This window comes from Azolla caroliniana, unplaced genomic scaffold (assembly GCF_043228905.1).
Source record: "Azolla caroliniana isolate FFs.n. ecotype wild unplaced genomic scaffold, voAzoCaro1.0.p SCAF_3, whole genome shotgun sequence".
NCBI classification, from domain to species: domain Eukaryota; kingdom Viridiplantae; phylum Streptophyta; class Polypodiopsida; order Salviniales; family Salviniaceae; genus Azolla; species Azolla caroliniana.
The window spans coordinates 25,269,118-25,282,709 of NW_028230438.1; the positions used below are offsets into that span (position 1 = coordinate 25,269,118).

General features: G+C 39.3%; 2 protein-coding genes across 3 annotated transcripts; one reads left to right on the plus strand and one right to left on the minus strand.

Annotated features, from left to right (window-relative positions):
* The first annotated feature begins 639 nt into the window (after window positions 1–639).
* Window positions 640–5,555, plus strand: LOC147866832 (lysine histidine transporter-like 8). Its single transcript, XM_087317326.1, has 5 exons — window positions 640–1,862; window positions 2,665–2,798; window positions 3,204–3,631; window positions 3,931–4,062; window positions 4,439–5,555. Exons 1-5 carry the CDS (start codon window positions 655–657, stop codon window positions 4,925–4,927), a joined length of 2,391 nt encoding a protein of 796 aa, XP_087173452.1. The 5' UTR covers window positions 640–654; the 3' UTR covers window positions 4,928–5,555.
* A 5,405-nt stretch (window positions 5,556–10,960) lies between these two features.
* Window positions 10,961–13,564, minus strand: LOC147866833 ((R)-mandelonitrile beta-glucosyltransferase-like). 2 transcript variants are annotated; one of them, XM_087317328.1, is made up of 3 exons: window positions 12,980–13,564; window positions 11,943–12,635; window positions 10,961–11,900 (listed from the first exon to the last, which is right to left on the minus strand). In XM_087317328.1, exons 1-3 carry the CDS (start codon window positions 13,473–13,475, stop codon window positions 11,371–11,373), a joined length of 1,719 nt encoding a protein of 572 aa, XP_087173454.1. In that variant the 5' UTR covers window positions 13,476–13,564; the 3' UTR covers window positions 10,961–11,370. The 2 variants fall into 2 exon arrangements, with proteins under 2 accessions (XP_087173454.1, XP_087173453.1); XM_087317327.1 differs by having other exon boundaries at window positions 10,961–12,635.
* Window positions 13,565–13,592: the final 28 nt, after the last annotated feature.

Below are 13,592 nucleotides of genomic sequence, written 5' to 3' on the forward strand. Positions count from 1 at the left end.
GCGCATCTCGGACTGGTTTATAAACCTTGACAATCGGGAAAGAGTTATGTGGAGTGTTGAGATTATAGGGTTCGGCCTGTACGTGCGCCCACCTCGGAAAATACTCGTGTAGATTGCTTTATTCAGTACACGTAAGCTCGACCATTTTGTAGATGAACATGACTCTCTCTCTCTGAGTTATTGCTGGACAAAACAAGAGGCGGGTGCACACGGGGGTCCATGGTCATGTGACGACAATGACAGATAAGAACCCCTTGTCATCCTAGGGTTTAGGCATGTACATACATACATACATACATACATACATACATACATAGATGCATGCATATATACATGCATGCATACATACATACATGCATGCATGTATGCATGTTACACACACACCCTTTGTGAGAGAGAGAGAGAGAGAGAGAGAGAGAGAGAGAGATTACCGTTGGGAATCAAAACGAGGAAACATGTTGAGCTCTCTCTCTGTTTCTCTGTCTCTGTCTCTGTCTCTGTCTCTGTCTCACATAACACAGAATACAGAAACAGACTCATTAATGAGCAGTCACTGTATGTAGTCAATGGTAACTAGGCATAGAAGACAGACAGACAGACAGAGAGAGAGAAGGAGAGAGAGAAGGAGAGAGAGAAAGAGAGAAGGATAGAGAGATGAGTTCAGTCAGCAGGCCGAGGCCACCACACCAGATAGACAGAGCAGACAGAGCAGATCAACCAAGCAAGCAAGCTTTCATGGCATCACCACCAGCCCCGGAAGGTGAAGAAGTCGCCAGCCTTCAAACTCACCCTAACCCTATCAAAAGACCAAACCCTAACCCTAACCCTAACCCTAACCCTACTAACTTTGGGAGAAAATCTAGCCCTAACCCTAGCCCGAACAAAAAGTCTATTCCTAACCCTAGCCCTAGCCCTAAACAGAGCCCGAGCCCAAGTCATAACCCCCCCCACTCACTTCCTAACTCTAAACAGAGCCCAAAGCAGAACCCACAACGAAACCTCAACTTTCACCACCAAAACACACAACTCAAAAACAACAACCCTAACCCTATTTCTAACCAAAAGACATTTCTGAACCCCAACCCCATCCCTAATTTGTCTTTTGCTCTATCAATTCCAGCTCCTCCTCCCGCAGCGGTAGCGTCTTCCTCCTCTTCTCCTTCTTCATCATCATCTTCTTCCACATATATATATAGTCGGCCATTGACAACATCACCATATCCTTCCTCATCTTCTGCTGCTGTTGGTGGCTCTCCACAGTTCACCAGCAAATCAGCCATGACAATAGAAGAAGGAAGAAAAGAAGAAGGAGGAAAAGAAGAAGAAGAAGAAGAAGAAGCAGGAGACGGAAATGATGGAAAGAAAGGAGTGCTCGGAGGAAAGCCCATTGCTGGAAACAACCTGAAGACCTCAAAAAACCCTAACAATAACGTTATTAATTCGAGCAACAACACTGATGGTGGTGATCATGATGATAATAAGAACAACAAGAAGAAGAATTATGATACTATAGTGAAGGACAGTAAGGATACTACTGAGACTGCGGTGAATGGCGGGGGAATGGACCATTCAAGATTTAAAAGGGTCGCTAAGTTCGGGCCGAATGCACACGATGGAATGGCATCAAAGCCTCCAAATTTAGGGCCGAGGCTCACTACTTCAGTTGTGGCCAAATTTAGGGCATGTGTCGGGGGGTTGGGCCACTTCACTGAATTCAACCCGCACGATGCGTGGCTTCCCATCACAACAGATTCCCGAGGCTCCGGTAGCGCACTCCTCCTCTATTCCTCTTTCCACACCCTTAATGCCGGCATTGGCTTCCAGGGCCTCCTCTTGCCCTTTGCCATGTTCTACCTTGGATGGTAATATTTCTCTCTCTCTCTCTAATTTGTTGTTTTTGGCTCTACCTTTCGTTCTTTTGGCAATTCTTCAGAGTTTAAAGCTAAATTTTTTCTTCTTCTTAGCCCTTACTATTACTATGATTAATTTACTTGTTCTTAGGCAGTTGTTTATCCTGTTTTATGCTGTGATTTGTCTGTTGTGTATCGGTGGAGTAGAGAGCCACAGTTCTTCCAAGGGTATGAATTCAGGAGAAAACTCTGATAGATAGATAGCAAAAGACCATAGACGATGGCTGCAAAAATTTCTGCCTGTATACAGCAGAGAGGTTTTCTATTTCACCCTATAGCTACCAAAAGAAAAACTAAAGTAAAAAATAAGAGCACAGACCATTTTGGCCTTTTCACACTATGTACATGTATCTATGTATATATAACATTGTCTTGCTTTAGGCTGTTTGTCTATCAAGTTTTTTTTGCTGTTTTACTCTGTTTTTCTCTATATCCTACGATATCGTTTGTTTTCGCTTGTGTTTTACCCTTTGCTATGCTCTGGCATGGATATGTTCTCCCTCAATATGTAAACATATCTAGGTTGTGTAAGTAATCATGTGGTTTTTAATTGTTTGTTCCCACTCCAGAATCCCCTTATGCTCATGTTTTATGCGTGTTCCATATACATCGTGTTTGATGAGTCATGTGTTTCATCAGTGTTTATATGCATTCATGTAAAACGAATGTGGGATTTTCACAGTGATTTTGTTTTTGGAGCAACCCCATTCTTTCTGTTCTTCTGACTTTTGTTTTTGCATGTGTGAGAATTCAGGTATTGGGGCATCATTGCGCTTGTGATCGCCTATATTTGGCAACTGTACACAATGTGGATTCTTATAAGACTTCATGAATCAAACCCGGGATTACGATACAATCGTTATGTGCAATTAGCTCAGGCTGCCTTTGGTAACCATCCTGTCTCTTCTCCAAAAGGAAAGATATCCTCAGTGGATGAGCAACAAATAAATCACTGTGTTTTTGCTTATAGCTTTATGATAGATAATTTCCTATTCCTTCTATCTTATATAGTAGCACATTATCACGTCAAAGCCTCACGTAGTTTAATCATTTCAACTTGTTCGTTCTTCTCGTTAGATGAGACAAACATTTCATTTCTAGCTGTAAATTTATTGTTTGGTCTGATGGGCATTGTTTCCTTTGTGAATACTTTTCAGGTAACACATTATGTGGTTTAATCATCTCATTTTGTTGCATTTCATCTTATTTTGTTGTTCTCATATATGAGACACCATTTTACTTTCACTTGATAAGCTCTTGTCAGGATTCATCGTTTTCAGTTCTGGTTTTTAGGTAATCGACTCGGCTTTTGGCTAGCTACTCCGCCCAACATTAATCTTACTGTGGGAACTTCCACAACCCTTATCATCATAGGAGGAAGTACTCTAAAGCTCTTCTACAAGATTGTGTGCGGCCCTGAATGTGGAGAGAGTCCTCTCTCCACGATTGAATGGTATCTTGTGTTTGCGGTCCTCTCCATGGTTCTCACACAACTTCCAAACCTCAACTCCATAGTTGGATTATCGTTGATTGGTGCTGTGACGGCAATCTCTTACTGTATATTGTTGTGGGTGCTGTCTATTACCCGACCCCGACCATCTGGAGTTAGCTATGGTGCTGAGGTTGGGCATACTCCAATAGCTAGCATCTTCACGGTTCTTAATGCCCTCGGTATCATTGCATTCTCTTTTCGGGGACACAACACTGTGATGGAAATCCAGGTAGGAAACAGCATTTTATTCATTTATATATATTTGTGTATTTACATATAGCAAAGAGTATTCTTATGGACTAAAAAAATGTCACCATATGTTAGTTGGTCCTACTCAAATCCTACTTGTGTAGCTTGTATAGCTATCGAGGATAGTCTATTTATTGTCCTCCATGAGCAAGCAAAAAATGGCTGTGTTATGTTTCTTGTTAATTCATGCTATTATTAGTATAATATTTGGTAGGCCAAACTTTTTTTTTCTACTAATATATTGTCACCTTGCTGAAATAGTCATGTCTGCTTTGACAGGCCACAATGCCTTCTACCTTGAAGCATCCGGCCCATATCCCGATGTGGAGAGGTGCAAAGATTTCCAATGCTATCATTGCAATCTGTTACTTCCCAATTGCAATTGCAGGGTACTGGGCTTATGGACGCATGGTGCGTAATGAGTACTATTTCTTAAACAATCTTCAATTGTTTCATGTCAGTGCATGCTGATCTAAATGAATCCATAGTATGCTGGCGAATCCACAAAATGAAAATTGAATAGATGAAATCATTTGTAAACTAATGTAAATTCATGCATTAGTGGCAATGGATCTGCATCCCTTTAATTGTGGCATGTGTAAATTAATGCTACTGATTTTCATCCTGTGTGGCATGTGAATGCTTATATAAATGAAGTCATGTGTAAATTCATGCATAGGTAGATGAAATGCATATGTGAATGTGTATATATGAAATTGAATGGCATTCCAATGTATAACTCTGCAATAAAAAGGACTCATTGATTGCTATCCATCGATCCCTGCAGATGCTCTCATCGGGTATTTTGTCCAGTGTCTACGCATTTCACCAGAGCGACATTTCACGCATGCTCATGGGTTTCCTCTTCCTCTTGGTTGCCATCAACTGCTTGACAGGATTCCAGACCTACTCATTCTCTATATTTGACAACTTCGAAGCTGGATACACAGCGAAATGCAACCGACCAATCAGCATGCACGCCAGGGTCATATTCCGAGTGTTCTACGTGTTAACAAACTTGTTAATTGGCATAGCTTTTCCATGGGTTTCAGGGCTAACGGGATTGTTAGGAGGATTAACTAGTGCTCCGGTCACGTTCGCATACCCATGTTTTATGTGGCTTGCGATTAGGAAACCTAAACAGTATAGCTTTAGTTGGTACTTGAATTGGACCCTCGGGATAGTTGGGATGTCCATGGCGGTAGCATTCGCAGCTGGTGGAATATGGAGCATTGTCACTGCTGGCCTCACCTTACACTTCTTCAGGGCTTCATGAAGTAGAGCTTGGATAACTATAATGAGCTCATCTTCTTCATTTACCCTTTTCTCTACTCTCTCCTTGTGTTTTTGTTTCCCACATTAAAAGGAGGCATTGGTTTGCCTGAACCTCGACCCTAACCCTAACCTTAACCTTAACCTCTTCCCCCCCTAATGTTAACCCTAACCGTAACAATAACCCCTGAAACCAATGTATTTAATCTTCGTTTGTGATAGTGTTGATGCTTTTCTCAACTACTGTATTTCGCATATCAAAATATCTTTGGTGGACCCTACTTCTAACCCTAATTCTAACCTTAACCCACTGTAATTTGAACCCGAAATTACCTTAATCTTAACTATTACCATAACCTGCACCATAGCTTACTTAAACCTTAAACCCTTAAGTCTACGTTTATATCAGCCACAATCCTAATCATATCACACCCTAAAACCCGAAACTCTGACCATGTATAACATTGGTTGACAAATTTTTGGTTTCTATGTAGTCTTTATTCTTGTCTTTGTATATGGTATACAAGGAAAGCATAGCCCCAAATGTTTGTGTCAGAATCAGGACACGAGTGTTTCTTGATCTCATTTGAATGAGTTGAGTTAGTAGAAGCTACATCTGGTTTTGATTTTAAGGTCATGGAGCTGAATAAAGACAGTCACTAATGTTTTTCATTAGAAAGACAATGCTGAATGTACAAAACTAGTTGTGAAGCCAATGTACATGGAGAAGAGCAGTAATATTAACAAGTTTCTACAAAAATTGAAGAGCTTGCTAAGGAAATTGTTTGCTGATGTTGCCAGAAAGTAGAGAAGACTGGCATGGTATGTGAACAGAATGTGTTAAATTATGCCCATGATAGAAAATGTGAAACCCCATACCTTGTATGGAGAGGGACATTGATGCAAAAAGAATATGATGCAAAGTTGGGGTGATTTGCATGTGTTTCTTTCAACTGTAAACATTAGTCCAAAGGAGGCTCTTTTTGGTAATGGAGGATTAGAATTACACTATCACTTTGGATGCGAAGTTTTTGCCCTTGTTCATGGATTGATTATCTCAAACATTTGTTTAGAAATTTTGTTCTTACTCGAGAACTAAGCAAACTGTAATGAGAGGGTGTGGCAGCAATATGCCATGGCCAAACAATCCTTGAATGCCTAGATATATCTCTTGGTATCCTAATGTTGATCTTGAGTTGGATGGTCTCAATTGACAACGACATGCCAAACTTACATACTTTCATTTTTGGTTTGCATCATATGACAATATAACACATCAATTCCATCAACTTCAAGAGGTGACATTTATCTTCATCACCTTGAGTTCAAACTCATTGCTTAAAATGAGCTATTCGTTTTGGAAATTTCATCTCGAAAAAATATACCTCATGAACAATTAATTGTTGTACATATGACCTTTATTTTTTCCCCATGATAATATCCCCGATTGGTATTAACATAAAGTGGCCAAAGGCAATATACAAAACAGTCCAGTATTACAAAGAAAATTGGAATATAAATTAACGAGAAAACTATTGAACACTTGTACAGCTTTAATAGTCTCAACAACACTGGGTTCAAGATTTTTGGCCTTTATCATTGGAGTCTTTGCCACATATATTGCTCAGCATTCCTTCTCCCAGTTTTTGGTGGGCATATCCTGAAATAAGTGTGGTCCAACATGTGAGATCACAGATGGTGAGCTCGCCAAATACTTCCTTGGCTTTCTCCACTTCACCACATTTTCCATAAATATGATATTCTTACGATGACATTGGAGGGTTCTGTAGCAAAGAGGGGAGGCTTCAAAAATCTCTCCCTTTAAAAAGTGAAGATTTGATAATGAACTCTTGCTAGTTTCATCTCACCATGACTCATGGAAAAAGAACATGTGCCAAAAACCTAATATTCTAACGATATAAATAGAAACCTTTTCTCATTAATCAAAGTATCTTGAAGCCTATAAAATATTGAGGCTATATGGGATAAACTAATCTCGAGGGCGAGAAGACAATAAATACTATAGATTATGGTAGTGGCTTTAATATTTGGGAGGACACACATTAAGATGCATACCACGATTAGGGATATGAGACTTCACCATTGAGGACCACCTAAATTATCATTTGATTTTTCATTAGTAGAGTAAAGGTCTAGTACAAAGTAATTAAGCACAATAATAGGCAACACCATATTTTCATTGTGAATATGTTAATACACTTAATGATGTTTTCATAGTTGGGTCGCCATCATTGCCATGGGGCTGTTGCAAAAGCGTATGGTGTTCTCATGGGCCACTAGGTAGGTCAACACCATGGGTTGTCGGCACCGCCATGGATAGTTGAGGCAGACACTTTCGGCAACATCACAAGGGAAGGAACTGAAGTTTGAGAGGTTGAAGATGAGTTGGGATGATTGAGCCTAGTGAGGAATGAACTAAAGGAGCTGCTCGCAAGAGATCACATTACAAAGACATCATATGGAAGGTGAACAACAGTTGATCACAAGACAAGCCTAATGAACAAATGAGCTAATTGTGACACAAATCGAAAATTAAGCAACCGTAAATCATTGTGCAAAGTCGATGATAGAGCAAGCCGAAGTTCATTATTTGTTAGCAAAGAGTTGAGTGATCTTCATAATGACTAATGATTGAGCCGATGGTTAATCATTATAACCGAACACTAGAACAAGAGAGATAGTTGATCATTGACCAAGTGGATAATTGATAGCCATTAGCATAGCAATGAGTAGAGAGGGATGGGAGTTTGTTGAGCCCAACTTAGTTATGAGTATAGAGGATGAAATGGTAAAATGAAGAAATGGTAAAATGAAGATGAGGATAAATTACACATTGGGAGAGAATAAGAGGGTTAGGAAATTTTGATAGAAGTGCAAACATACAAAAATAGACGAAGACAAGATTGACATACACCCTTCACCTAATTGGAAAGGTACTTAAAGATGCGCTATGGGAAGAAATTGTGGGATCTAGTGCTTCGAAGAAGCTGTCGCATGAACACGCTAAGTTTGATCTATACGACCAAGTCATTCAATAGAATTAAATGTGTTAAATAATTTTTATTTTTATTTTAAAGAAGGTTCACCTTGGTATTAATGGAAAGATGCCGAAAGGCTACAACGAATTCATACAATATATTACAACCCTCATATCCACATCAACCATCATGTCAAGTATCAAAAGCCCTCATGTAGGGTTGCTCCAAGACGGCGGGTGGAAAAAGCCATCTTGGTGGAGCATATCTCGACTTTATTCTTTCTCCAAAAGAGGTGAAGACCTCAACGTATTGCCAAATTTTGCGAAATTGTTGTTATTTACGAATCACAACCTCAGGCTCACCAACTATTGCATCATATTGACCTCTTAAAGTGTGTAAGAGCATTAACCATACCTCTTTGACTAACTCAACTGCATTCTGTTTAATTTTCTGAAATACACATTTACATCTAGCCTTCCACAATACCCAAACTACTAGAGAAGATATCGTAGACCAGACCATATCCTCTTCCAAACAACAGACTGTTGTAGTATTAGAGACCTCCAATATATGTGTTAAATACTAGGTGGTCCTTAGTTATCTAAGATCTTGAAAATTGACGACACAATGTCTATATATCCCACTCTTTACACTACGAGGATTGTGTATTAGATGCATCTCCCTTAGTCCTTTAATCTTATCATGACGGGTGGACAATAATCATATGCTAAAAGGTTACAAGGAAGCTAATATTTCTTTCCTTTCTTTCGTTTTATTGCTTTGTGAGAACGCAGGTTCCTTTACTCCCTCTAATAACCATCTCCACTTGTGTTTAGAAAATTAGTAATTATACATTCCAAAGAGCTTCAAGTTTGCTCTCCTATTATACCTAGTTTGCATCACTATTTATCAAGAGCTCATGATGTGTTTCCTATTATACCTAGATGTAACAAATGGAGCACTTGATAAACATATTCACTAATGACACTTCTATTATTGGTGACATGGTTTAGATTCAAATGGAAGTACAAACTCTATTCTAAAGGCAAAACCCATCCAACAAGTGTCTCAATGCATTTATTTTAATTTTTTATAAGGCTAGAAGTTGAAAAATGTTTTCCATCAAACTCTAATGTTGCCATCACATGAGTACAATCCAACCTTACCGTTGCTTTCACACTGTTGGTGGCTAATAAAAAAATACGTTGATCCAATTGCATTTTATGAGACATGTTCTTACTACATGTGAAAGAACTAACATGTTCATAAATGTTTCCTACATTTTAAGATGTCATGTTCATATGAGACAACATTTAAGGATCTAATCTCTCATTTGGTCTTATAGGCCGTTTTGCCCTTGGGCCCCTTAAAATACATCAATATATCTTTCTTTCTACCTCAAAAGCCAACATTTTGTCTAAACAATCTTATACAACAAAACCTTCGATAGAACATATATCATAAAACTCTCTTCAATGTAATAAAATGAAATGAGAAAGAAAGAGTTGTCACCATTCAATGTTGTGATGTTGTAAGATTTTCCTTCCATTTCCGATGGCCTCAAAAAGTGATGGACTAGGGCCGTAACACTTCGAACAGAATCGAGATACTCATTTCCCTCCATTGCCATAGAGCATGGGGAAAATTGTGCCCTCCTACATTTAATAACGCAAAGATCCCACAACGTCTCTTTCCTACTCAAGTGCTGAATACAAGGAGCATGTTACATTAATCGAAGAAACCATATTGTTTTTTGTTGTAAAATTCAAAGAGGAAATGCTAGGGAAACATTTCAATACTATGATAGACCAATCTTCCTTTGAGTGCAATGAACAATCAGAACTTAGTTGGAAGTAGTCGAAAATTGTGACAATGGACCATATAAATTGTGATAGGTCTTACTTCCTTTTGTTGATGGATGATTGAAATTTGCAAGCCCAAAAATCTAGGTATAAAATTTTGGTGAATGAGGGGGGCCTTTTCCCCCAACCTTTGAATGAGAAGACAACAAATGATAAAAAAGAAACCATAACGTTCTAGGAATGTTGAAGAAATGTATGTGAGAGTGGGGTGTATTTTTTTGTTTGTATTACAAATATTTCCATTCGCAAAACATCTACGTGCATTTTATATGAATTCATATTACCATTATTACATTAAAATATATGACATTATAGCGCATTTTCGTGTATAAATGTTTCGAACCAATAAGTTCAAAAATGCACTTGCCATTTTAGTGAACGCTTGCACTTTCATTTGGAAGAGAAAATATTGATTTCGTTCTATGAAATCAATGAGTTTTTATGGAACATGCATTTTAAATTAATTCATAGTACCATCAATACCGAGGAATCCACCATAAAATATATGTATGACATTATAGCGCATTTCTGTGTATAAATGCTTCCAAGAAATAAGTCCAAAAATACACTTGCCATTTTAGTGAACACTTGCACCTCCATTTGGAAGAGAAAATATTGATTTCATTCTATGAAATCAATGAGTTTTTATGGAACATGCATTTTAAATGAATTCATAGTACCATCAATACCGAGGAATCCACCATAAAATATATGTATGACATTATAGCGCATTTCCGTGTATAAATGCTTCCAAGAAATAAGTCCAAAAATACACTTGCCATTTTAGTGAACACTTGCACCTCCATTTGGAAGAGAAAGTATTGATTTCATTCTATGAAATCAATGAGTTTTTATGGAAGATGAAACATTATTTTCATTCACGAATCACAATGCGTGTGAAATATTTGTTTCCTATAAGAACTCATGAGAAAATAAGCACACAATGTTGAGGTTGTGGAAAACAAATTTTTTTAGAGCTTCCACGTTAGTCGGGTTTCCTCGTCATGCTTGAAAGCCAAGTAAATTGTGAGAAATATTAGGATTCAGTTAATTATCTATACAATTCTGTTGAGTTTCATAAACTTGAGATTGTTTCATTTAGAATGAGTTTGTTTCATAAACATGAGCAACATGTTACTAAACACAAGCACCATTCTCATGAACTCCGTACTATAAGGCGTAGAATAAAATCTATGTATTTATGTTGATTTGGTTTCTCCCAATACAAATGGCAATCCCTACATTGGGACTTACGGTTTAGTGAACGAAACTTTATTTGTTTCTTGAACAAACAAGTACGAAGGTGAGGGGAATATTTGGATTACGGAAGGAGGGTCGGTGAGATAAAGGTGGGGTCCCATGAGACAAGACCAACAAATGTATAGAAATTCAATGCAAGATCATATATATGTACATACATATCAAGATTCTCGCGGATTTTTCGTTTCCTCTATATTAGAGAGAGACACTCTTGATGGTGCCAAGGTCCGAGTGAGCCCCATTTTCCCATTCTCGTAAGCACCGGAGAAATATTCCCGTTGTAGAAATCGGAGAATATTCTCTCGGCCATTGCCATTGTTGGGGAGCTAGGCCATTTTTGGGTGAAAAGGCATTTGGGAGTGTAAGATGTCCTCAACACTAAGTAGTGCAGATGAAGATGAGGATAGAAAACGGTTATGGAAGTCTATAACTGAATTTCTTATGGCCCTGCCTTCTTCCTCTTGCATGAGCCTCCTAATGGAGCCACACACCAAGTCTCGTGTGATCCTCTCCAAGGAACTAGCTCTAGGAGGAGGGGCCACTGGGTCATGATGCATCGCAATGGCGAGTTTCCATCGGCGCAGACACTTGAGATTTGTCCGTTGCTCACTCTCGCGTGGACACCCGATGAGCGGGACACCCGCGCATATGCTCTCCATGGCCGAATTCCACCCGCAATGACTCACAAACCCCCCTATGGCCTTGTGCCTAAGCACCTCCACTTGAGGTGCCCATTCACATACCTTACCCCTACCTCTCACTCTCTCTTCAAAACCCATGGGTAACAACCTAGTCATCATCTTAACCCCATCTTCTTCACACCCACGCACACATCCACATTCATTTCTATCTTGACCTTGACCTTGCCCTTGACCATGTCCTTGACCATGTCCTTGACCATAACATTCACCATGACCATGACCTTGACCCTCACATTTATATAGGCATTGACCTCTACCATGTCTGGCGGCTTGACCTTCACCCGAATCTGACCCTGCCATTGCCATCCCTGGTCTCACCACCATTAGGAATGGCGTCCCTCCGGCTTCTAACCCTATTGCCAATTCCCTCACCTCCTCCGCATCGAGTGTGACCATGCTTCCGAACGCGGCGTAGATCACCGACCCCGTTTGTTGACCGTCTAGCCAATTCATGCAATCCCCATCCTTCATCACCAAGCTTGTTGACAATGTTGTTGGTAATGATGATGACCGGAGGAGCTCCATATTACTATTCGCCATGTTGGTGTTCCATTGGTTTAGGGCATAGTTCGACTTTGGTCTTTCATTGAGCACCGAAACCGTGGCCTTCGTCATCATGCTCATAGTGTCGCCCGATCTTCCATTTAGCACTGGACCCATCGCATCCACCATCACTCCCTCCGCTCGCATCGCGTCGATGACATTCGATTCGAGATGGTAGAATGAATTCACTATGACTTTGGACGCCTCTTTTCCTCGAGAGAATGCATTACACACGATATCGAATAGCGGGGATGAAATCGACGTGGAGTCGATGTCGTAGAAGAAATCAGCTAGTCGGAATGTTTCAAGGCCCGGGATGATGTCGATACAGTAATCTTGACTACAATCTGAGCTAAAAATAGATGTGGTTATGTTTTGAAGGATTACAAAAGTTGTTTAAGAGTTATACCCAATTATGATTGATACATAATATTGGTCTAGTAGAGGTATTGAAAAGATTCATTCATGACAAACAACAAAATCTCATCGAAGCATTGCTCCTTAACAACACTAAGAAGTACTCCTAGATGAATAATCAACAACATGCAAAATTGGACAATGGGAAAGTTAGGAACCAAAGACTTTTTTCAGTGCTTCCTTTGTAACACAAACAAATCTACTATGGATAAATTTAAGGTGGTATTGTGATGAGAAAATGAGTACATCTGATGTCAAAAATCTCTTTCTATACCTTGGAGTGGAAGATACCCATTGTTAATGAGCTCCGGTATGTGATAGCCCATGGAGTATACCGTCACTGAGGATGACCAAAACTCGATCCTTGGGATACCAAACTCATTTGCGACATCTTGTGTCCAAGGAAGAAAGCTGTCCGAAACGATGCATGTTACTGGCTGACCCTTCTCCACAAATGCTCTCATAATCTCCTCTAGTTTGCTCCTATATAGTGATTGATTGGTGAGGAACCGAAGAGCCGCAGAACTTGGCGATAAATTGTTGTCATGTGATGGATTTGGGAGCACTTGCATTTTGAAGTAGGGGTGATTTTCCTTATCATCATCCATGTTGTTGATGTTAATTAGCATCGACAAACTTCTTTCAGTATGTAAGAATGTAACCATTGTGCATGTTGATGCCAATTTTCTTGCTAGGAGCATCATTGGATTGATATGGCCTTGTAGTGGGATAGGAAAAATTAACACGTGAGCTGTGCTACAGCTCTCCATCAAGTGCTTGATCAATATAATGATGACTTAGAAATGTAGATCCTCATACAATATTGAAATTTGAGCTATTGTTGAAATGCATTGCTTGTAATTCTCTCCAAATATATATAGAGAGAC

What these genes read in the sequence shown, in the direction of transcription:
- LOC147866832 (XM_087317326.1), top strand. Translation starts at nt 655, where the DNA reads ATGAGTTCAGTCAGCAGGCCGAGGCCACCACACCAGATAGACAGAGCA. An exon ending in GCCATGTTCTACCTTGGATG is followed by an intron (nt 1,863 to 2,664) that starts GTAATATTTCTC and finishes GTGAGAATTCAG; the next exon opens with GTATTGGGGCATCATTGCGC. An exon ending in ATTAGCTCAGGCTGCCTTTG is followed by an intron (nt 2,799 to 3,203) that starts GTAACCATCCTG and finishes TCTGGTTTTTAG; the next exon opens with GTAATCGACTCGGCTTTTGG.
- LOC147866833 (XM_087317327.1), bottom strand. Translation starts at nt 13,475, where the DNA reads ATGGAGAGCTGTAGCACAGCTCACGTGTTAATTTTTCCTATCCCACTA. An exon ending in TGGGTATCTTCCACTCCAAG is followed by an intron (nt 12,636 to 12,979) that starts GTATAGAAAGAG and finishes TTTTTAGCTCAG; the next exon opens with ATTGTAGTCAAGATTACTGT.